This window comes from Podarcis bocagei (assembly GCF_964188305.1).
Source record: "Podarcis bocagei genome assembly, chromosome: 13".
NCBI lineage: Eukaryota > Metazoa > Chordata > Lepidosauria > Squamata > Lacertidae > Podarcis > Podarcis bocagei.
In genome coordinates, this window is record NC_138138.1 from 40175780 (window position 1) to 40199393 (window position 23614).

The 23614-nt window shown below is 48.5% G+C and overlaps 1 protein-coding gene across 2 annotated transcripts in view; it reads right to left on the bottom strand.

Annotated features, from left to right (window-relative positions):
- The window catches only part of TAOK2 (TAO kinase 2), a 38010-nt gene extending 16235 nt beyond the window's left edge, over nucleotides 1-21775 (bottom strand). The window contains exons 1-16 of one of the 2 annotated variants that reach the window (XM_081168826.1): nucleotides 21181-21775; nucleotides 11336-11508; nucleotides 10712-10783; nucleotides 10425-10526; nucleotides 9752-9797; nucleotides 9559-9655; nucleotides 7893-8006; nucleotides 7302-7393; nucleotides 7042-7135; nucleotides 6799-6880; nucleotides 6081-6248; nucleotides 5781-5993; nucleotides 4526-4654; nucleotides 3179-3415; nucleotides 1764-1892; nucleotides 72-275 (exon numbers count right to left, since the gene is read on the bottom strand). In XM_081168826.1, coding sequence (XP_081024952.1) covers nucleotides 72-275; nucleotides 1764-1892; nucleotides 3179-3415; nucleotides 4526-4654; nucleotides 5781-5993; nucleotides 6081-6248; nucleotides 6799-6880; nucleotides 7042-7135; nucleotides 7302-7393; nucleotides 7893-8006; nucleotides 9559-9655; nucleotides 9752-9797; nucleotides 10425-10526; nucleotides 10712-10783; nucleotides 11336-11467 — 1911 coding nt within the window. In that variant the 5' untranslated portion in view covers nucleotides 11468-11508; nucleotides 21181-21775. The remainder of the gene's footprint in view (nucleotides 1-71; nucleotides 276-1763; nucleotides 1893-3178; nucleotides 3416-4525; nucleotides 4655-5780; nucleotides 5994-6080; nucleotides 6249-6798; nucleotides 6881-7041; nucleotides 7136-7301; nucleotides 7394-7892; nucleotides 8007-9558; nucleotides 9656-9751; nucleotides 9798-10424; nucleotides 10527-10711; nucleotides 10784-11335; nucleotides 11509-21180) is intronic. The other variant, XM_081168825.1, reaches the window with a different exon arrangement.
- Between the last annotated feature and the right edge of the window lie 1839 nt (nucleotides 21776-23614).

Below are 23614 nucleotides of genomic sequence, written 5' to 3' on the forward strand. Positions count from 1 at the left end.
GAGTGGTGACACCTCCTCACCAAAACAACCCCTCATGAAGCCCTGGCCCTCCCGTGAGACCATCCTCTCACCTCTCGCAACAGGTCCTGGTCCAAGTTGTGGCGGGCCAACAGCATCTTGCGCTTGTACTGGCGGCACTGCAGCTCAAAGTACTGCCGCTGGCGGCGCAGAAGGTTGGCTTCTTCCTCCGCTTGGTAGTGCTGCATGTTCTCCTTCTGCCTCAGCAGCCACTCTTGCTTCTCCCGCTTGGGTGTGCTCTGATTCTCCTGCAGCTCCTGAGAGAGGAAAGCAAAAAGTCATGAGAAAGGGGACACAATGAAGTATGATAGTATCTCCTCCTACACAGCATGGGCGGAGAAGAGGATCTGGCTGGCGGAAAGGAGCTTGGGCTCTCCCACCGTGGGCCACCTTGACGGGTCCACCCACCTGTCAATCATCTGATGTCACCATGGTGACCTAGCTACAAAGAAAGCGGGGTGCATTCTAAGCGTGCTCCTGTTTCTTTCCTGAACTCCTTGGCAGCCCAGCCTGGGATTCAAGCCATCAGTGCAGAAGATCTATGTTCCTCAAGCTGGGCTGCAAAGGAAGATCCCTGCAGCCAATCCCAGCACGGGTTGCAGTCAGTGCTGGTCAACTGATTGGTCCTGGTTGCAACCCTCTGTTTGGGCAAGGATCAGCTGCGCTTGGTGGCTCCTGACCAGGAACTCCAGAGCACAACTGATGGATGTTCAAATCAGTGTTGGTTGGTGCCAATTGCAATGCTCACTTCTGGCAAGGATGGGCCAAATTTGGAATTACTGGATGTGAGCCAAGGAACAACCAGAAGAGCATTTTAGGGCTCTTGGTTGTACCTTTGCAGCCACATCTTTACCTGCCCAATACCTGACATCAAATGTGGGCCAGGTGGCTGTGGTTTAGGAAGAATGGCATTATGGGCCAGCTAAGGCCTCCAGCCAGGCTTGATGTAGCCCACAGGCCAAAGGTTCCCCACTACTGCCCTACACCCGGGTATAAAGCTGGCTAAAGAACATCTGAGTGCAGCTGGCGAATATATGGATGGAGAGTGAGGGTGCAGACCAGCTGCAGAGTCCCAAAGGAACTTCCACAGAATACACTCGTTGCTAAACTTTCTCTAACTGCTCCTTCATTTGAGCGGATCATTCATTCCTCTTGTTCTCACTGAATGAGGAGTGCAGGCACTGCCGGAAGTCCAGCCTCTGCCAAACGTTTCCCATGGTGGGCTTCTGCCCACCAAAGAGAGAGAAGAGCCGCTCATTCAGTCTCAAGGAAACAGCTCTAGGGCACTAGCTCACTCTTCACAAGCAGGAAGTCGGCCATGGCTTGCAGGGAACTACGAGAATTTTCAGCATTGAGGCAACTCTTGAGTATTCCCTGCTGCAGAGTGGGGTATGTGATGCCCCTGACATTCTAAAATTTATATTTTATATGCATCCCCCCTAAAGACTGTACGATTGACTCCTGAATAAGCTCCTTCAAGGACTCTAATTTCAGGTCCCTGAATTATCAGGCGGTAGTACCACAGACTGAACCAGAACTTAGCAGTGTCAGATTCAGAGGCCGCACATCCCTCACCCATCCATGACAGGATTCCCAGTTACAGATGGAATCGGAAGACAGCACAAGGGGGGGAAACACGGAGGCTGGGATGAGAAACCAGGAACTTTCCAAAAGGAGGCTGCCAAGCGGGTGTGACCCCTCCCCCTCCCCCCCCTGCCTGCTTTGCTCCTCTTAAAAGCAGGTACCTCTTTAAGTTGCTCCTTGCGTAGCTTATACTGCCGCTTCTGCGACTCCAGCAAGTTGCCCAACTCCTTTTTCTGCTGGCCCAAGATATGTTGCTGAAACTTCTTCTCCTCAGCCAGGGCTGCCTTTGCCTGTACAGGGGATGGGTGAGAGAGAAAGAAAGGAAATTCACCCACAAAGGAAGGATGAAGACAGCTTGGCCACGCTCATGGCTGTGTGTGTAGTAGCGTAACTCCATGCAAGCACAGGAAAGTATTTTAAGTGTGGGAGAAAGAAAAGGGAATTGCCAGTATGGGGGTGTGGGCAAACTGGCAGAACGTCCAAAGCCAGAGTGGGAAACTGAGTTGGAGTCTCAAAGAGCCTGCCTATGTCTAGCAGAAATAGGCAAATTTGCACCGTTGGCATGGTTTTCAACTCACCATTTTTAATGTGTTTGGGTGGAGGGAGGGAAGCAGGGCATTCAGGCCTGGCTATTGTCGAAGCTGGATGTCCTCTAATGCCAACACAGGAGCTTAAGAAGCTGCCTTGGACTGAGTCAAGACCATTGGTCCATCTACCTCAGTATTGTCTACACTGGCTCTCTGGGATTTCAGGCAGGGGTCTCGACCAAGGATTGAACCTGGGACCTTCTGCATGCAAGGCAAGCTCCACCACTGATCTATGGCCCTTCCCCATAAGCAAAAGTATCTGCTTTTAAGAGGAAAACCGATCCCCGCAGCAGCAGCAGCAGCACACTGAAATGATCCCAAAGCACTGAGCTACAAGGTCACAGCTAATGTGGCCAGAAGGGAAGGGAGACACAGCTATAACAGGAGCCAAAGAAGAGACCCTCTCAGCAACAAGCCTGGACCACCCCAAGTAATCTGGTCAGAATGAAAGGGAAACCAAAAAGGAGGAGCTTCACTCTTTTCATCGTGGCTGGTTTTTAACGCACCCCTCCAGCACACACAGGACCAGTGTCAAGAGGCCAGGCATTTGCAGAGGGTCTAGGCACCGTTCCAGGGGGTCCGCTGACAAGAACCCCTGCGCCTGCTCTTCCCTACTGACTCTCAGCCTGGCCCAGGTGTAGGCAAAGGAGGATCCACAAATGACACTGCCTACTTGCTCTCCTTGGCTCACTGCCTGGCAGTCAAGCGAGTGGCAGCAAAGATGAAGAGGAGGAGGAGCAACAGCAGCGGTTGGTGATGATGGTGGCAAGGAGCAAGGCTCACTGCTGCAAGAACACCCCACCTGTCCTGGGTAATGGCTCCCCAAAACCAGGAGCCGGTGCTGAGCATGTGGTTATTCAACAGCCTGAGGAACTCCACTTTCCTATGGGAGCTCCTCCTCTGCCTTCCTCCTGCCGCTTGGAGCCATCGCACCTGTCTCCAACAGAATCTCCCTGGCTCTGGCAAGGCCACCCCACCCTAGCGCTCACCTCCTTCTCAAATATAGCTTGGTGCTTCTTGGCCAGTTTCTCAGCCTCAGCAGAGAAGTTGCTGCGATGGGCCTCCAGCTCCTTGTCGAGCCGCAGCTGGTGCTCGTCCAGCTCCGCCCGGAGCTTGTTCTCCAGAGCCAGCAGCTGCTTCTGGTGCTGGCGCCGCATCCGCTTGTAGCCGCTCATCTGGTCCCGCAGCGCCGAGTCTTGCTCGTGCTCCTGGATCTGGCGAGTCACCTGGGGAAGGGCGGCAGGAGGTAAAAGTTAGGCAACCCTGATTCTCGCAGGCCCCACTGCTTGTGTGCTTACTCCGGAATTAGAGCTGCATCCTGTTAAGGGGGAGGGGGAAGCTCAGCACCACCCTTTCCTGGGCCATCCTCAACACCCTGCCTACAAGAGCCTGTTATCTGAGAACTGGACCTGCCACATCTTGTCAATTAATCCATTTTTATCAACCACCAACCATTAAATCTGGAACTTTTAAATTATTATAGGTACTGATAAAGTTGCAGGTAGCAGACACTACCCTATTTTTACTTTATCACATTGACACCCCTCTTTCTTCCACGAGACTCCAAGGTTTGGCACACAGCTGCACCCCACTCCCTCTCTGAGACTTCCCTCTTCTAAGACGGTGCCTGTTGCACCATGTGCATTATAATCAAAAATGGTGTGGCTCTCTGGAGCTACTTTTTTGTTCATATATTAGATTTATCAATCAATTAAGGAATCAATCCATTGCTTAAGTTTCGGCAGCCCAACACAGAAACAGCTTCCTTTATTTCTCTCCAACAGAACATTCCTAGCCTCCCTTGGTTACAAAGTGTGTTGGGGAAATGCCCAAAAGGCAAGAGTATTGAACGTGGGACTTCTAGGTCTCCATGATTCTCCCTCTGCTCCTTTCCTACAATAGGAAGCTGTACCTAAGAACAACAATAGATGTTAATAGTCTATGACAAATCTTTCCCCCCGGAATCCTTTTCTAAATGGGTCACTTTGGGGCCAATTTCCCTCCATCCTGGCACCCTCTGGGGCTGCTGGGAGTTGTAGCATGAAACATGTGGAAGGTGCCAGGTTGTGGGGGCTGCATCCTGAGTCCTTAATACTTCTGCAGGACATGAATTCTCATTTTTTATACAGCTAGCAAGAATCCCATCTCATCTTAAGAAATGAGGATTCAGGAGGAAGCAGAGCCTACTACTTGGAAGAAGTTGTGTAAACCCTGCAGTTTCTGCAGCCTCCGCATAAAAACAAGGTGCTGGGCCATGAACAATGAAGAGACTGAACTTGGTTTGGTGGAGGGGGGGGATTATTCTTTGTCCAAACATGACTTCACCTTCCACTCACCAGAGAAGCTGTACGGATGGTCGCAAAGTGGTCTCGGTTGCGGCAGTAGGCACGGCGCCGGGCAGCTGATGATGAGCTCTGGGGCTCCATCTCAGGCTGGTATGGGTCATCGTACAGGTTGTCGTGGCCCTGAGAAGCACCAAAACAGGCCTGTGAGAAATGCAGAACCTACACGGTTCTAACACCTTCTCTGCCCACCTCTCTTTATGCTGGATGACCTGGGTCAAGAGAAAGCGCCACAGCTGGGTGAGGCTGGGTGGGACACAATTTAATTCCCCCATCCAGTGAGGAGGGAAGTGGCTCCATTGGGCTTAAATTTGCCTTGGTGAGGCAGAAATTAATGTTTTATTCTTCCATGGAAATTTTTCTGTCCTACAGGTTTACTACTAACAATGAATGGATGCCAATTGCAAATACAACTATTAGGCAAGCAAGCGTGGCAATTTCAAAGCATTGTGCACAGTAAATACAAATAAAATAAGCATGTGGAAACAGATCACTCTCTAGGGCAGGGGTAGACAACAAGGTGCCCTCCAGATGTTCTTGGACTATAACTCCCATCAGCCTCAGCCAGCATGTCTAATGGTCAGGGATGATGGGAACTGGTCCAATGACATGTGGAGGGCATCAGAACATTTTCTAATGATGCAAACTGAACACTGTCCAATGGAATATGAGCCTATGCAAATTAGCTTAATTCGTACAGGAAAAATTCCCCCAAATCCCAGGTTGTCAGGTATGTCCTTTACAACCATTGGTTTCTGGGCAGAGTGGGGAAGGTGGGATAAATCTATGCTTAAGATGAGGTTAGCTGTGAAGCAATGGGCCTAATAGGCGTTCAGAGCTAAGGATGCTTTAGCCGCAGATCCAAACTCTTTGGTCTGCCTTGCTCCCCACCACCATTCCTATCATATTGTGCGAATCCAACCCACGTTCAGAGGTGGGCCACTCCCACAATTCACCCACCCGGGCAGGACCAACCTGCGATTCCCGCATCTTTACCACCTCCTACCGCCACCCACCAGCATGGGAGAGCTTGAGGAAGGCCAGGGCAACTGGCGCTTCCCATCCAACCGGAGCTGCTCCCTAAATTTTGCCCTTCACTACAGCAGCAACTCAGTGTGCCTGCTTCCGTGCTTCTTTGGGCTCTGATCATGGAAAGGCACAAGTGACTTTGTTCCCCAAGCCCACTCAATTCTGCTCCCTGCTGTTATCATTCAGACCCTCCCACTCCCAAAGCACATGTATCCTGTACCGGAAGGCGATGGATGACGGAGCTGTTGGAGGTGACTGTGTGCTCGCCTTCCTGCATCATGGCAATCTCAGCCCCATCGTCGTCATCGGAGGCATCTGCCAGGCTGTTGACGCTGCTGCTCTGGCTGCTAGCGCTGATGGACATGCTGGGCACCGAATGGCTACTCTCCATGCTGTTGATGGTGCCTGTACGGTGGAGAAACTGCTCCACCTCCTAGAGCAACGTAGAGAGGGTAAGAGGTTGGGGAGGAAGCTGGAGCAGGGAAGAAGCTGCCTTGGGTAACCAGGTAGAACCACTAACCTCCTCCTCTTCTGGTGCCTCTGCATTTGGGCCATTCTGTGCCTCCTGGAAAAGGATTTTCTTCATCTTGCGGTACTGCAGGTTGTCCAGCTCCCGCACAGCATCCTTGGTTCGCTGGATCAGGTCCATGATAACTGTCTGGGGACGTTCCCTCAAGAGGAAGCGATGCTGGGGAAGAATGACCACGAGGTTGGTTGAAAATGGTACTCCAGAGCAAGTTTTTCACAAATCCACTTTAACGGGATCAATTTTGCTCCACCAATGACTCAAACTAATGTACACAGTGCACTCTCAGCTTGTCTGGGAGGTAAATCAAAGTGATGAGAAACCGCAAATACTTTGACCAAAACATTTAAACATTATTTTTCACAGGTGGAGCATCTTTTTAACAATGAAAAACAATGGGGAAGATTTGTATAGTTGTATCTTGGGGAACAATGTTGAAGGGAGTTACTTAGGAAGGTTGATCCCACGTGACAACTCTCCACCTACACCCCCCACCCCATGTTACCTAGCTAATTTCACGTCTTGGCAGTCCCCGGCATCTGTTTTCCTCTCAATGAAATTTCTAATAGAAAAACAGCTTTCTTCTTCTGCCCTCAGCCTCACTTTCACTGTCCCACTGTCACTTGTGACCAAAGTTTCAGAGACATAAGTGGACTACGGCTAGAGGAGACAGAAGGCCCCTATTCAGGGGTGCAGCTGAGCTGAGCAGTACCTTGAGCAGCACATCAGAGGTTGGGCGGTCCTGGGGGATCTTCTGCAGGCACGAATCCACAAAGTTCCGGAAATATTCAGACCTGAAAGAGGTAAAGAAAGAGCAATCCAGGAGGCCTGCCTTCTTTCCAACTCCAACCTCAGCTTCTGTCACTGGTCCCAGCTCTAAACCCATCAATCCCGATTTCCAAGGTCCTAGAATGCCCTTAATTTTCATAAACACATGAATTGGGGGAATTCTTACCAGTGACTGGACTGGAGCAGCGGAGAATCATTCTGGGCGATGTGGTATAAGGCACTCATAGCATTCATGTTAAAGAGGGGTGGTTTGCGCTCCGCTGGGGATACAGGGACACTGATGTTAACAGCGGCATTTCACTTTCCCCCAAGACATTTCCCCTCCTGCCTCCCCCACCTTAAGAACTCTGGCAGCTCCAAGCTTGCTAGGGCAAGGAGGTCCTTGGAGCACACCACCTTCTCTATTCCTAAGAAGGCATCCCATACCAAGTTCGATGCACGTGATGCCAAGTGACCAGACATCCACCTTGCCGTCGTACTGCCCCTCGTCCATGGCTAGGATCACCTCGGGAGCCATCCTGGAAAGGGAACAGTGCACAGTGGCCTGAGATCATGATTCACAGCTTGTTAAGAATCTATAGCTGGGGTGGTAGTGAATGTAGCGTCCCCAAATGTCATGGGGCTACAACTCCCATTGGCACCAGCCAGCCAGGTCAACGGTCAGGGATGATGGGAGCTGGAGAGCAACAACATCTACAGAGCCACCCCGATATACGGCATTTTATCTGCAAAAAAGGGCAACCCTCTAATTCCATGCAGTACCACTTTGCTTTTCTACTTCTCAACATCTCTAACTCTTCCCACCAGAAAATGCAGGCCCTATCAAATCCAATAAATTCTCTTTGCTTTTTAAGGAACCAAGTTCGTGCACATCGAACCTCACTCCCAATTTGCCCTGCCATGTTTTCACGCAAACACTATTCTCCTAATGAAGGGTGAGGCCTACAATTGCTTCTTGCCACAGATCTTCCCGCTTGTCTCCCGGGTCACACAAACATCCAGTTCTTGCTCTCTTACCAGTATGGGGTGCCAACAAAGGAGTTAGCAGGAGCAATGATGGAGGCCGAGCCAAAGTCCCCCAGTTTCACTTGCCCTGGCTCAGTCAGCAGGATATTCCCAGCTTTCACATCTCTGGAAAAGGCAAAGCTTAGTGGTTAAGAACTGCACGTGGGAGTAGAGATAACCATGGACTGGAAGGTGGGCAGAGAGGGAAAACAAATGTGAGAAGCGGGAGGGAAAGCAGGAGGATGGAATCGTGGCAGGAGATGTGTGCACTGAAAACTGCATGCGGGGGGGGGGGGGCTAGAGGGAGATGCTTAGGGTGAACTGCTTAGCCTTATTCAAGTGGCCAACCTCTTGCACAATTATTACCAGATCGCACATAGTTCTAAGTCACAGAGGGGGCCTACGTGTAAACAGAAGGCTTTCTGCTTCAGTCCTAAAGCAGAACCAGAGGGGTTTTGTGGTTAGAGTATTGGATCAGGACCAGGGAGAACAGGTGTAAAATCCTCATTCAGGCATACCACTTGCTAGGTGACTTTGGACCAGTCACTGTCTCTCAGCCTAACCTACCTTCACAGGGTTCTTAGGAGGATAACATGGAGAGAGGGAGAGCCAACTACGCCACCTTGAGTGCCTTGGAGGAAAAGTGGGATGTAAATGCAATAAATAAATGCGTGCAAGGATGAGGCATTGGAGATGTGGAAAAGGGCCTGATGGCATGCATGGTCCCACTCACCCAACACATGCCAACGTATTCATGTGGACCCTGACATGTGCTAGAACCCAATAAACAACGGCTTGCAAATTATACTGTGGGGGCTTTGTCATCCTGTCTGTGGATCATGCAAAGGGCATGAGCAACTAAATATACAAGTTAGGATAGAGATAGAGAAACTCGAGCCACAGAGACCTGGCTTGCAAACAGCAGGAAGCCTTTGATTGTTTAGCCAAAGTGTGGTGTCCAAATCCACACCAGCAGACTAACGATGGCTTGTTTTCTGGCAACAAACCATGATGTGAAACCATGGCTAATTATGGTTTGGTGTTATCTCCTTGCTCAACCATGGGTTGTCTAGTGAGCATTGAGGGTGGAGTGGTCAAACTATGGAGGCAGGAGGTAAGAACAGCTGGAAAACAAAGCAAGTTTCAGAGAAAGAAACTCTTGGCTTATTTGCTTGCCTGAAAGATAACCCATGGTTTGTTGAATAAATCTTAGTTAAAACAAAGCATGGCTTACCATTATATATGAACACAGCCAGACTGTCTGACCTTGCAGTTTTAAACCAAAATCTGCCATTTGCCACAATTTCTCTAGATGTAAAGTGGGAGGAAGTATACAGATTTTATGGTGCAGCAGCTTCAAGGCCATATTGTGCCCTTACAATGCAGGAGGTTTCAAGCAGTTTCTCTGAAGTTTGCATTCAGCTCATACATAAAGTTTATTTTTTGTCTCTGTGCTGAAAACCCCACAGGAATCGCTTGCATGAATCAAATGCAAATATGCCTTGATGTGGCAGTTAAAAGTAGCAAATAATTCAATTTAAAATCAGAAGGGTCCATAAGGACTGCACCCTCATGGTAAGATAGGGACATGGCCATTCTGCCATCCAGGCTCCTGTGGACTATGCCTAAAAACAGCATGGGAAGACGTGGGCACACAGGGCAGGACTGCTCATCTCACCTGTGGATCATGTTGTGCGAATGCAGGTATGCAAGCCCCTGCAGGGCACCGTGTGTTATGGCTGCAATCTCTACTTCCTGCAGCGGTTTCTTGTGCACTAGGAAACATGGGAGGGAGGAGAGAGCATCACATATAAGTGTAGGAAAAAGGGATACAGAATATCTACCCATCTCACGTGGTCTTGGGTACTCACCTTCCAGCAAGTCCGAGGCAGAGCCCAGGCAGTACTCCATCACCAGCTGATGGGGTGAGAAGGCAGGGAAGGAAATTAGCACAGGGCAGAACATTCCTCTGAACCCCACCTGCCAACCAGTCCCCCAAACCATTACATACCTGGGACTTCCGATTCACTTAAGAACATAGGAAGAGCCCCTGCTAAATCAGACCAAAGGTCCATTTAGTCCAGCATCCTGTTCCCCACAGCAGCCAACAAGATGCCTTCAGGAAACCCATAAGCAGGTCAGAAGGCAACTGCCCTCCCATCCTGTTGCCCTCCTGTCAACTGGTATTCAGAGGTATACTGATTCTACACATGGAGATTCCATTTAGCTATCATGGTTAACAACCATAGATAGTCTTATCCTCCATGCATTTGCCTAGCCCTGCCCCCCCCCTCTTTCTAAAGCCATCTTAAAGCAGAAGCCACAACCACATCATGTGGCCGTCACTTCCATGAATGAATTTTGCTTTGTGAAAATCTCTCTCTCTCTCTTTTGTAAGATCCATACTTGCTCTTTAACCTAAGCAAGAAACCCAACCACCACTCAGACCCCTCCTGCACCCATCCAAAACCTCCATCGTTCAAAAATCAGAAAATCTTCCTGGAGCCCAAAAGGTTAATGTGAGCAGCTTCCCCTTTATCTTACCCATGCTGTATGTTCCCGTAGATAGCAGCCCTTGTATTCAATGGTGTTGGGGTGCCGCAGCTTTTGCAGAAACTTCACCTCTTTGATAATATCCTGCCATTTCTGGAAGATACACAAAGGAAGCCTGAGCATGGAGAAGCCTGAATTCCAGATAAAGGAGAATGGGACGGAGCCCAACGGATCCAGGGAACTCTCAGTTGGTCTAGAGACCAAGGGAACTTAATCACCAAGGTCTGCTGGCAGGCCAGCTGCGACTAGTGTTGTCAGAAGAGGGGTGAAGCACAAACCTCGTTAGACTGCTTCCCACTGTAGGACATTTTCTTGATGGCCACCACTTCATTGTTACGTATGTCTCGGGCCTGTGGAAGGAACAGAGTGTCAGGAAACTGTTGGGGGGGGGGAGCAATGGCCAGATTCAGAGGCAGTTGATTCAGAGGGCTGAGCAGAGGCTGGCTTCTCTGCCTGGAAAAAGTAATGCAGATCAAGAGGGTACAAGTAATGCAGATCAAGAGGGCATTCTCAGACCCAGAGATGTCCACTGGACAGAGGCATGTTGGGAGTAACAGGAACCCATTTCATAAGAACGAGAAAGGAAGCCTGGATGAATCTGACCAAGAGTCAGTTCATTCCGGATCCTGTTTCCCACAGTGGTCAACTAGCGCATAAGGGGTGTGGGGGGAGGCAACAGCCCTCTCTAGTTGTTGTTCCCCAGCAGCTGAAATTCAGGAGCATACCGTTTCCAAACCTGGGGCATACATGCAGAGGTTATAACTAGTAATCTTCTCCACAGGGAGGGCAAAGTGGTGTGATGCTAATGAGTAAGAAGGAGCTGGAGGGCATGCTTTAAGTGAGCCTAGAGGGGTGTGTTCAATTCCAGCAATATCGCCCCGCCCCACTCCTTCAACACTCACAAAGTAGACTGCTCCGAAACTGCCATGACCAATCTCCCGCAGGTCAACAAAGAGCTTTTCGGGGTCATCCTTGAAGAACAGTTCAGCCACCTCAGGGTCCTTCAAGCTGCCAGCCCGGGCATTAGACGGCATGGCGGCCGTGGAGGAGGCTGGGCTTCACCTTTGCCCTTCTCCTAAGGTGGGGAAACAGAGGTTAGCAAGCTCACTGAGGGTAAGACATGGTCTGATAGGACACACAATGAGGCTACCTTCCTGAAGCTAAACATATCTAGGCCTGATCAGTGAGGGGACTGGACCGGAGGAGGGGCATTTAAGGACCTTATGTAGGTTGCCTTGAGTTCCTTAGTGGAAGAAAGGCAGGTTATAAAAATATATCAGACTCCCTACAAAAGGCCCATTCTTTTGCTAAATCAGCCAGGATGGGGAATCTTCCACAGCTGCATCCAATCTAGTCACTGCTCATACAGGACATCCTTCAAAAAAGAATCCAGGAGTCGCAAGTTCCCACCCACAAAAATAAGAGAAGTGGTGCAGAATGGTAATCAAGGAGAAGAATTTGGAAGGGGGAGCACCAATGCCAGCAAATGGGGTGAGACTTCATAGAGATCAGAGAAGATATAGCGGTTTCTCTTCTTCGTGTTGTGCTCCTGCTGAACTAGCAGCAGCATTCAATTGGGAACTGAAAATGTACTGAATTGGGGAACTGCATGCACCCGAAACTTTGCTTATCACTAAGTTTTCCAACTTTTCTGCTCTAACCACAACAATATACCCGGGCAAGAAAATTTCTTTTAGAAAATAAATTACGGGCTCCAATTCTTCCTAAGAAAACTCAGGAGTATCTCCCTGAGATACAATACGCCCTGACTCAGAGCACACTTGTCCCTGCTGCTTTCCCAACTAAAATAACCTCCATGACTTGCTCCTTCTATGACAGGATGAAGGTTCTTGCGGGGTTTTCCCTCTTCAGTGTGGAAGGACTGAACATGCTTCAGCGCCATGGTCTTGCATGCGCAGTGCCACCTTCCCCTTGCAGTGGACAAAGACCTGCATGTACAGCAGCCTCATTCTCACAAAGAATTGCCTCAGTTTAATAAACTTCTTTCTTGCTTTAGTTTCCCTTCTGCTCTTGTTGAAAGTCAAGTTAGGGAGGAGGGAGAAATTAACAAGATCTTCTTTAAAGACTACTTCTTCGATGGCAATTACTCCCAAGGATGTATAAACAAAACCAAAAAGAAATAATCAAGTCCAACCCTTCCAAGGTTGCTTTTGTGATTTAGCTATCTTGTGCTGCTTTCCTTAACAATTCTTTCTAGAGCAGGGATGGATGGGGAACACGTGGCCCTCCAGAGATTGTTGGCACCCAAACCCCTATCAGAATAAGCCAATGGTTAGAAATAATGGAAGTTAAATAGTCCACCACCATCTGGAAGGCCACAGGTTCCCCATTCCTTTTCTTGGGTAAACTGAGGTCAGTCAGTTGTGAGGGGCTGAAGGGAATTTATGGGGACATGTAGCAAATGAGACTTTTGAGAGGCTTGCCTGAGATTTTACTGGGCTTGGTACAGGAGAAGTGGACTAGGTAATTTATTTATTTCTAAAATTTTATACCTGCCCTTCTCCAACCGGTTCCAGGGTGGGTTACAGTATCATAATATATGGTTATAAAAACAGTTACGACCATTGCAATGATAACAACATAGTAAATCCTCTCTGAACGGAACAGAACAGTATAAATCCAACAAAAGTTCAGTCCCCCAAAAACAAAGACCAGGGCAAAGAGGTGTGTCTTTTACATACAGTGAAAGCTGTCCAATGAAGATGTTGCACACAATTCTGTGGGGAGGGAGTCCCACCATTTAGAGGCTGCCACAAAGAAAGGCCTCTCCTGGGCCACTCTTCCCCACAATTCTGAGGATGAAGATACCAAGGGAGCCCCCTCAGTCGATTGTAACACCCAACAACTTTGGAAGGGGTGGAGGCAGTCTTTCAGAGATTTGGGGCCTGAGCTTTTTAAGGCTCACTAATGTGATCACCCTGAACTGGGCCCAGAGACCAATAACCCTGTACCCAGGAAGCATGGACAGTACAGAAGTTGATTAATCCTTATTAGCCCTCAAAGAGGTGCTCAGAGCTGTTCACCACCTGGAAAATATCACCTCCATCATACACTTTTATGTTAAAAGCTAACCATCCACATATGAAACAGTTGCATGCCACTACGTTGAAATGTTTTACCTGCAACACACTGCCCCAATTGGTACATCTATGGAGTTTATTTTAATCAAGGTCTTTAAGATTAAAAGATGCCGGTCGCATAGAAGTATAAAAAAAAAGGGGGGGGGAGGGAGAGCAGAAATACATTTCAGATTGTAAGCCTGCAGGCAGGGGCTGTCTTGCAAGCTATTGTATGCAAGCCACTCCAGGAGACTTTTAGGTTGAAGAGTGGGGTACAAGTGCTCTAAATCAATCAATAAATTCTATGGCAAGATGACCCATACTTCTTGATGTGGCATTATAGTGTACAAGAGGCTGAAGCTTCTGAAAGAGAACACAGACAAATCCAGGCAGCCTAGACTTTAGCTCTGAACCCTACATCAAACAACTCAAATTTCCAGACATACCAACCTAAATTCCCCGGGAGAGATCCTTCAGCAGGAGAATGTGTTTGCCGCTTGCAGTAGCTGCAACATATGACCCTACACTAAATGGGAAGAGAGGTGGACAGCCATGCTGCCTCCCACCCTGGCCCAAGGAAGACACTCCCAACATGGGTACCCTGCTTCCCAGAGGGGGGACCTCACTATTTTGGAGTCTCTGCTTAATGCAGGTATAAGCCACTATTCTGACCTTATTGCTAATCACACCCTGGCAGGCTGGGCACTCTTCATCTTTGCTCAACACAAAAGGCAAGAAAGAGGTCTGTAAAAGTTGGCGCCAGCTACTCCCCCCACCCCCGGATACCACCTCTGCAGGCTGCAAAACTCCACAGAGATCCTTTGCAGGCCTCCATCAGCTGAATGAACCAGCAGGGTATTCATATGGGCTAAAACATCTTGTATGTCTGGACTGCGGATCCATTCCTAGTCCTTGAAATTAGTCAGCTGGATGTAACCCCCTGGAGTCTTTGCCTATGGGAATGGGTCAGGCCAGGCTGGCTAGATGAACATTAGAAAAACAAGACCCATGGCCTTTGCCTTTTGAGGGGGCACCGACGTGCATCTAAACTCTGTTTGCCAAAACAAGTTTCTTGGGGTGCCTCTTCACCTTCTGGGATGGGCAGAGCTCATTGAACCAATTCCCCTCCTCCACCCAATGAACAGAAAAACAAGGAAATCAAAAGCCTGCAGGCAGGCCATGTCAGCGAGAGGAAATCCTTGCATTGTTCAGTTGCTTCCCAGGGAACAATCCAAAGCAAAAAGGCAAATCACAAGGCCAGCCTGGCAGCAGTAATGCGGGTGGGAAGGCATCCTTCTGCTGTACCTCACTTCACTAAGCAGCGCACAGAATTTAACCTCTCAAGTTTGGTTTTGAGGTTCCAGGCTAAAGTCAATGGAACAGGGTTATACAATGAATTCAGAGAAGTCATCTAGGGCTACTCCTTACACAGAAAGAAATGCCCCCTGCAGCATAAGCTGTATCGTCTGCAAAAAGGATCTGCAAAAGTAGATCAGGCTCTCACCCAACATGGAACAGAAGACCTGCTTTCAGGTCATCATCAGCAGGTCTGGATGTCACATTTGACCCAAGATGTGCAGACTAAAAGTGGAACCAGTTTATAGGCCTGTGACTCTTAAGAGTCATGCAAGATTTTGCTGCTTCTGCTGAAGCTTTGGGAGGCTGCAATTAGACACAGAAAGCAGCAGTTACCATTTGCCAGCATACTTCTATGCCACTTTTCCAGAAGTTCTCATGGCACTTACATGAATGCACAAGACACTTCCAATAAACACAAAAAGAATATATAATCTTTAATAATCTATTGTAATATAACTATTTAAAATGACCTGTGCTAGAGGGTCAAGAGCACTCCTGAAGGCATGGCTTAAGGCTTTCTTCTCAACTGCAGAGTGTAACACAGGGGTAGGGATCCTCAGGCCCCTCTATCTGGCCCTCAGAACTTTCCCCAGGCAACAGCACTCACTGGCCCTGCTTGACTGCCTGTGTGTTTCTGCCCGGCTAGAAGGTGTCTTTGGACTCTGATAATGCCTCTTGCTTGCCCAGATGGCAGAAAGAGAAAGGGCAGTGTAGAAACTAACCTACTGTTCAAAGGTTGCTCTGCCCACTTTTGCCTCCGTCCCTGTGCACCACCAGCATGTGACCCTCAGAAGGCTGCCTAGAAGGGAAAGCAGCCATTGGGCTAAAAAAGGTTCCTCATCCCTGCTGTACCGGATAAGCACATTTGGAAAGGAGTTAACCACCCAGGACAAACAATACACCCTGCTTTTTCTATAGCATGTGCTTTGGCTCACTTGCTCAATCCAGCTACAGGGAGTTATGAAAATTAGTCAGGAAGCTCTGACACAGGACCTGCTGCCACTTTCAACAATCTGCTTGCAGAACACGCTACCCAGAATGACATTTGCCAAGGGTGGGTGGACGGACATGTTGTAAAAAATTAAGTGTCTATCCAAAGGCTGGGAAATGGACCCTTGACCTTAATGGCTTTCCAGCTACTACAATTTAGAGAACTGCAGATACTGATCCTGAATTCTTCTGTTCATTTTCACAAACTGTGGATGTAACTTGAGGATCTCCTGAAGAAAATGCACCTCATATGCCTGGATGGAAAGAGGGGTACCAGATTTCTGACAGGAAGTAGCGACAAGCTTATTTATTTAGCTAGGGATGCCAACATGCTAAGTAGGTTGACAATGATGGGTGCAACTGTGCAGGAAAAAAGAACAAAAATGCATTACCTAGTATACCAATGTCCACCCCAAGTGATTGCCACTGTACCCCATCTACTAATAAGGGTTTTGCCTCAAAAGCTGCTGGGATTGTTATGTGTGCTTGGAAGGCCAAAATTGGTGAGGTTGCCTCTACTCTATTTTACCACCTGAAATATATCTAGCATTGAGCTGTTTACACTGCATTCTTTAAGATACAGAGATTAAATAAAACAGAAGAAATAAAAGAACAGCCTGATTATTCTGGGTTTAATCAGTGAAACAATATACAGTGAAAGCTGGTTAGGGGAAAGTCTTAAGAGAAGTGGTCATGAGGCCTCAGGCCTAACTTGGCAATTAAAGCTAGGTAACTTATAACAGCAGACACTTGGCAACAGTGAAATGTAAAATCCTAAGGCAGACTTTCCACAAACATAAAGTCATTAAATCTCAGGTGAAAACAGATACACTAGGCGACAGTAGCATTAGGCTGCTGAAGTCCCATTAAAAAGTGAAGAACATATAAACTCCATCAGGTTCTCCCTAATGCAAAACATCATCAGTGGTGGGGATATGGAGCAAGGAAGAGCCATCTGAACCTAGAGAGGAAGGGGGCAGAATTATCCAATACCCACAAGGTGGGCTTTAAGTATTTGAAAGCAGGATAGTGCCACAGTTGTGGCACATGTGGCTCTTTCCACACACCCAAAATCAAGAGGCCTAAAGATCACCTGCCTGCAACACTGGAAGCCACAATGTCTGGACTGCTCCCAATCTCCAAATGTTAGCCACTGTCCTTTGTGGTAGTGGCAGAGAAGCAAGTTGCGGGTTTTCTTTCTTTCTTCACTGGCCCAGTAAATGCTTTTAGACAGCACCTTGTGCCAAATACCACCAATGGGCAATGAAATACTATCACAGAATGAAAGAAAGGACAAACTCTGGTCCAGTTTGTTGAACTTACTCAAGGGAGGCCGCTGCACCTCCACAAAGGGCTTCTGATCCCTTCTCCTTACTTAAGCCTCCGAAATATTCACACGTGGCCCATTTGAATACCCTCTTGATAGATACCTAGGAAACACATTAAAGCTCCAGCCACAAAACTGCAAAAGAGCTGCCCTTCACCTGTTGCTGCCCTCTTCATATTTGCTGGCTTTGCACTGCAACTACAAGGATTATAAAATGCTTATTAAAAATTATGGCAGCAATTTCTATATTTAATAGATGTATATCCTGTCCTTTTTCCATCATGGAACTCAAGTCCCCAGGCACTCTTGCCATCCAGGAACTAACCAGGCCCAGACCTGCTTAGCTTCAGCAAAGCTACAGCATCCTGGGCCCACAGAAGCACATCTCTGTTCTGTTATGTTTCCTAGTCCTTCCTTCCCAGGCAGCACAATCCTTTGAATGTTTACTCAGAAGCAACTCCTACAGTGCTCAATGGGGTTCATCTCAATTAAGTATACAGGGCTACAAATCATACAGTGCCATCCTACACGCCTACTTAGACCTAAGCCCTTCTGAATTCAATGGGGCTTACTCCAGGTAATTGGACTGCAGCCTTAAAGTCTCTTTCCTAAATATTCTGAAATACCCTGTCCTGGCCTCTTTCCTTTCAGAGGTTCTAGGATGCTTTCATTCCAGGGGGTCTTCTCCCCCGCACTACCAATTCCTTCTGTGCTGGAAGAATACAGGGCTTACTGAGTAACCTGTGGGTAACTCAGAAGCAAGCCCTAGGGGTTGTATTCTACCACAACAGCATGACAGAAAATAATGCTTTGAGAACACAATGCAGTCATTTCCAGAGATTTTGCTGCAACCATTAGAAAACTATTTTAAGAAAGAATTGGAAGGAGTTCAGTTACCTTAACAAATGCCCTTCGCCGGCCAGAAGAAAATATTGCATTTGTCCAGACTAGTGAGGTGATTTAGTTTTGCATACCCTGTCACATATGTTAAGCCCATGGAAAGACCCGTAGTCATGAGATGTACATAAGACAGACTCTCACCAAACCAGATTCAACTGAAAACTAAAGGCAGAAAACAAGACTGGTGTTGGATGTTATAGAAAACACTTCCACTTTCCGCAAGTCCTCCATAGTGTCTAAAGGGGAACTTTTGTATGTGTCGAGGGGGTGGGGTGTGCGTGTGTGAAAGAGAGAAGTTCTAATCGTATCTCAAGCTTCTACATTTGTCCTTTCATTCATTCCTCTGCTTGCCAGCTCTTCTTAACAACATATTCTCTGACAAAGGACAAGATCAAAGTTAGAAACTTTGGGCTGTTAAATTTATCTGACCAAAGAGTGTTACCAATTATTATTTTATGTCACATCGTGGTGAGATGTGCAAAAAGAGGCAGCCTCTTAACACAGAATCAGCAGCCACAAATATAGAAACAACTCCACCTCCCCTAAGTAGCGCCTGGGCAAGAGGGGTAGGATGCTTTTATTCTTGGTCTGGGTTGGCTTGTTTGCCGTCCTTTGGCTCAAAGCAACACTTTTGTTACACCATCATAATCATCTTTTTAAAAAAACATTTGAATATTCCAGGATAAAACTTCTCTCATGATGACATGTCCAGCTGAAAGGAGGCTCATGATTCTGTTTTAGATTACTGGAAGAAAGAAGTGTATTATAATCAAGAACATAGGTGGGGGAAATCCAGCAAAGGAAAAATCCTAAATGGTCATTGAGAAGTCATGGTCTTTGAAGCAACAGGGGCAGAACCAGGGTTTTAAATGGACATGTGTATTAGGGGAATGGGGCTGCAATTCTAACCTCACTTACATGGGAATAAGCCCCATTGAACTCAAAAGGACATGTTTCCAACTTGTCACAGAACTGTGCTGTAAGTCAGAGAAACTGGAAAAAGTGTTGGTTCTTTTCCTTTCTTTTGGGCTCTTGATATAATTGAAATGACTGAATCAGCATATGTGGACAGATTAGTAACTTTGGGACATTCATTTGCAAGGCTGTACCCAACTAAACAGACTAAAATAAGAGTGTTACTGGTCACAAGAGAGAATCAGCTGGGTTAAAAGTCTTGAGGAGCTCCTGTCAACAAAAGAAAAGCAATTTATCCCATTATCTCGGTGGCCAAGCACTTCAGAAAGAGCCTTCATAAAAATATCACAGGAAAAGCTTTGTCAAAAAGCAACCAAGTAGATCCTGGGCCCCATCTTGCATGATAAAACTACTGCCTCTTAGGACAGCGGATGGAGGAGCCCCAAAAGGAACATAGCTCTCAAGGACTCTTACTCACCCTTGATAGAAGAATGCCACACAAAACCTTTCCTGAAACCTTCTGGAATGATGTTCAAGCTACGATGAAAATTGTTGGATGCACACCACAAGAAACACCCCTTATTCTCAGACTCATTTTAAATTCCTACCTTAAATTGGTATGTCCCAGAGAAATGTGCAATCCCTTGAGGTGGTAATATTCCCAACTCCCATTCTTTTGACCCAGGTCAAGCAGCAATACAATCCATGAAAGTGGAGGTCTTGAAACTTGTGTGCTTTGTGTTAATGGGCTTGATAAACATGCCATCATTCATTAATTGATCTTCTGAGACGTGGCATGTACAGAAATCTAGACTGCTGAAGACCTCTTCTTTAAAGGTACTAGCCCCCAAGTTTCTAGAGAGGTATCTGAAAACGATCCTGGTCCACAGGGTGGGCGGGGGTGGGGGGAAAGAAACAGACAACTGCCATTGCTCAAGGAATACAGTACAGTACTGGTTTTCTCATACCCCACTGCTTATAGATACTGCCTCTTAACAGCACCTTCACACCACCAAGTACTAAATAAGGCTCAATTTATCTAAAACTTTGAATTAAATGTGAAACTCCTGCATATTAACAGAATTGAATTTTTTGTACAGTGTTATATTGAATGCTGAATTTTATTTTCCTCTGTGGAATATCGGTTTCTTTGACATTAAATCCTTTTCTGATTGCTCCTCAGAATACAGTGGGAACTGGTCCATGTAGCTTAAAAGGATGTCAAATTGAACACCATCCAGCATTTAGGACAAGCCATTCATCCTCCTTCCTTCCAAGTGGTCATGTTAAACCTCATTACTCTGCAGTATCTGTGTGAAGCACCCCTGCAACCAAATACAGTTCCACCATGTCTTCCTCCTAACCCATTATAAACACACATACAAAACTTTTGGTAGCATGCTACATTAAAATCCAACCCCAGACCACAAGCCAAGGGCAATCATCCCATTTCCCCAAAATTCACTCCTGGTTGCATCCTCAATATTTACAACAAAGTTTCAGCCTGAATGATGATTCCTAGGGAAGCCAACAGTAGTCCATCATGTTAACCTACCTTACTAACACCTACATCCCCAACCTTGTCATCAAATATTTAAGAGCATAAAAACAGGCCTCTAGGTTTCCTTAAAAGCTGAACAAGATCTAATGGAGAGGAACAGGACTAGGAGCCAGGGGCTTTTAGTTGCAAAGTCAAGAAATGAGTCTAGCAGTCATAGTGAGATGCAATTGATAGGTTGCAAAGGAGGTTTTTGGGAGGGATGGGGGTGGTGGTGTCAGCTTTTATTCTCAATAAAAAGAAGACAAGGATTTGAGGTGGCAGAATGGAAACCCAGGATCCATGTTCTGGTGAACAGAACTCCTGGTTTCTCCAGAAGAGGGCCCAGATGTGGCAGGGGAAAGCTGCAAGTTGCTACTCCTTCATTAAGCCTTTAGAAGAAGAAAATGAGTTCGGGGTGGGGTGGGAGGGCGTGTGCTTCTCAACATAGGAGGCATGATTGTTGGGGGAAGGCGGGGGAAGCAGACAGAAAGAAAATCGGATTTCCACAAAATTGGTGCATACAACCTCTTTGTTCTGCAAACGTTCACCTTCTGTTATCTTCCCAGCCTACCCACCACCACCACCATAACACACATCCCTTCACCTCTCCCCTGTATCAGTACGTTCAGGTCTCACCTGTAAGTCTCGGCAGCTGCCTTGATACTGTTCCCCTTGCGGCTCCAGCTCCAGGATATTGGGGGTGGGGAGTACACCCCCGACCTCCTCCTCCTCTTCCCCAACTCCTCCAATCAAGGAAGAGGGTTTAGAGGGAACTGTCACTGGCTCCCCTGGACGAGGGAGGCCTCTGCGTAGGAGACATAGGGCACCTAGAGTATCTCCCTCTCTCTGGCTTGGCTAGGGAAGAAAGGATCCGCAGAAGCGAAGACGTGCAGGGGGCTCTACTTAAAGGGAAAGGATGGGGGCATCCCTTTGAAAAGGTGAATGAGGAGTCTCCCAGCAGACCCAATTCTACGGAGACTCTTCAGGGCGGTGGGGGGGGGGAGGGAGGAGAAGAGAGAATATCCCAAATTAGAGGAGGGGAAATCTCTATCAGACAAGAGGCCCTACCGACAGATGACTCTTTGGGAAGCCTATTAAGGGAAAGAAGACGCGGGTTAAGTGGGACGTCGCAGCCCCTGTCATATATTTCAGGTGGGGTGAGCTATAAAGGACCCACAGGTAATGGATGCGGAGGGGACTCAGGCTTGCACTTCCGAAGCGGAACGCGCCGCCGCCCTCACGGGGAAACTGGGGCGGGGGGTCAGGAGGGGCTGGGGCGGGGTGGGCGGACGGGGGCGGGCTGGTCCTCCAGAAGCCCCAGAAATCCTCCAACGTCCAGGGAGCCCTGCGGGGCGGGGGGCTGGGGGAAGGGAGGGGCTACCTCTCTACGGCAGAGGGTGGGGTCGGTGATGTGGAGTACTGTGGGGATGGGGGGCCTGGCGCTATCCGGCCCCCCCTCCCCTCTCTCGCCTCCTCGGGCTCCTCTGCCTTCTCACTCACTCACTCACTCCAGTTGTCCCCAAATCCAAGATGGCGCCCAAGGCAGGAGCCAGACCGGAACCAAGGCAGAGAGAAGCCCGGGCGCATGCGCATAAGCGGCGGCGCGCGGCGGAGGAGAGGGCGCACGCGCAGTGAGCCGTGGGAGGGAGCCGGGAGAAAGCCGCATGCGCCGCGGACTGGACACGCGCCGAACCCCTTTCCGAAGCCAAGGAACGGCCGCATGCGTAGAGCGGAGCGGAGACGTAGCGTACGACTTGCGCCTTGGTAAGGGCGTTCTGGAGAGAGAGAGAAAGTTAACCGAGCATGAGCTGTGAGGGAACAAGGTGTTGCTGAATGAGACAAAGCGTATGTGCACTAATAAAAGGGAGCGAGCGAGCCGAGTCGCTCGCGAGGGCCCTGCGTTCATTGGGTTGCTGCGGCGTTGATGGGCGGGACCGTGGATTCCCTTGACAATACGAAAAGAGTGCGGGCGGATGTCTGGAACCGGGCCTGGGGCAAGGAAGCCGCGCCGGGCTTGGAGGAGGTGGGGCGTCGGGAAGGGCGAGGGCAAACAAGGAGGTCGGCGTCCTGGTTGGCTGAGAGGGGAAAGAGCTGTTCAATGAAAGGAGTCAGTTTGGGACGGCACATGCCCTCTAGCCAGTTTTGATTGGGACATACGGTGGAGGCGGAATGTGATTGGTAGGTTGGCGTTGTTGGGGGCGGAGCTTCCAGCGCTCAGCTGTTACTGGGGCAGGATTCCGAAAAAACAGGCGCGCGCGCGCGCATAGAAAACGGGCGAAGGGACGACAGCTGTTGAAGGGGAGGGGGAGGAATAAAGGACACTGTGAGCGACCGTTAAACTTTAAAGCGTCACTGCACGAGCGCGCGGGCCCTCGCCCGAACCCCTCTGGAGGAGGGCGGGGTCAGGCTCCCCTCACTCGACGGAATGTTCAGGTGCCGCGCGGTCTTCCTAATGTGACCTTTCCCTCGCCTTATATGGGAACAGCAGCACCTTGGCACCTGCGCAATTGGGACCAAGGCGAGCTATAACCGCCCTTTCTCAAGGGGGTGGCGGCGGAATAAACCGTACGCCCTTTTGGCCGTAAATTTTACACCCTCAAAACCAAGCAAAAATGAAAAGGCGGCAAAATAGAAACACTCCCAAAAATCTTCACAAAACAGAAAGGCTCTACCTGCTGTCGAACAACCCCCTCCCCACAGTGTCACGTGATTTGGCCTCGCTTGTTGACTCCGCGGGTGCTAATGCAGCACAGCCTGTACATTGTTAAGCCCGGTGACGTCTCGGACACTGATTGGCTGGGCTGGTGCATTGGCTGGGACAGTTCAGATCGTGGTCCACCTTCTGTGAGGAAAAGGGGGTTGGTTGGTTGGGATTCATTAAAACATCGCAGGGTAATGGTTGAAGATTGTGATGGCCCTGAGAGGAGGTAGAGAAGCTAATGGACAGGGAGCCCCAAGGCAAGGAAGCTAAATCAAGGGGCAGAGTGGAGAAAGTGGCTTCTTTTTCAACACATTTTTTTTAAAATTAAGATTTTAATGTATTGTTACAAAAGCCCTGTGCCTGCCCTCT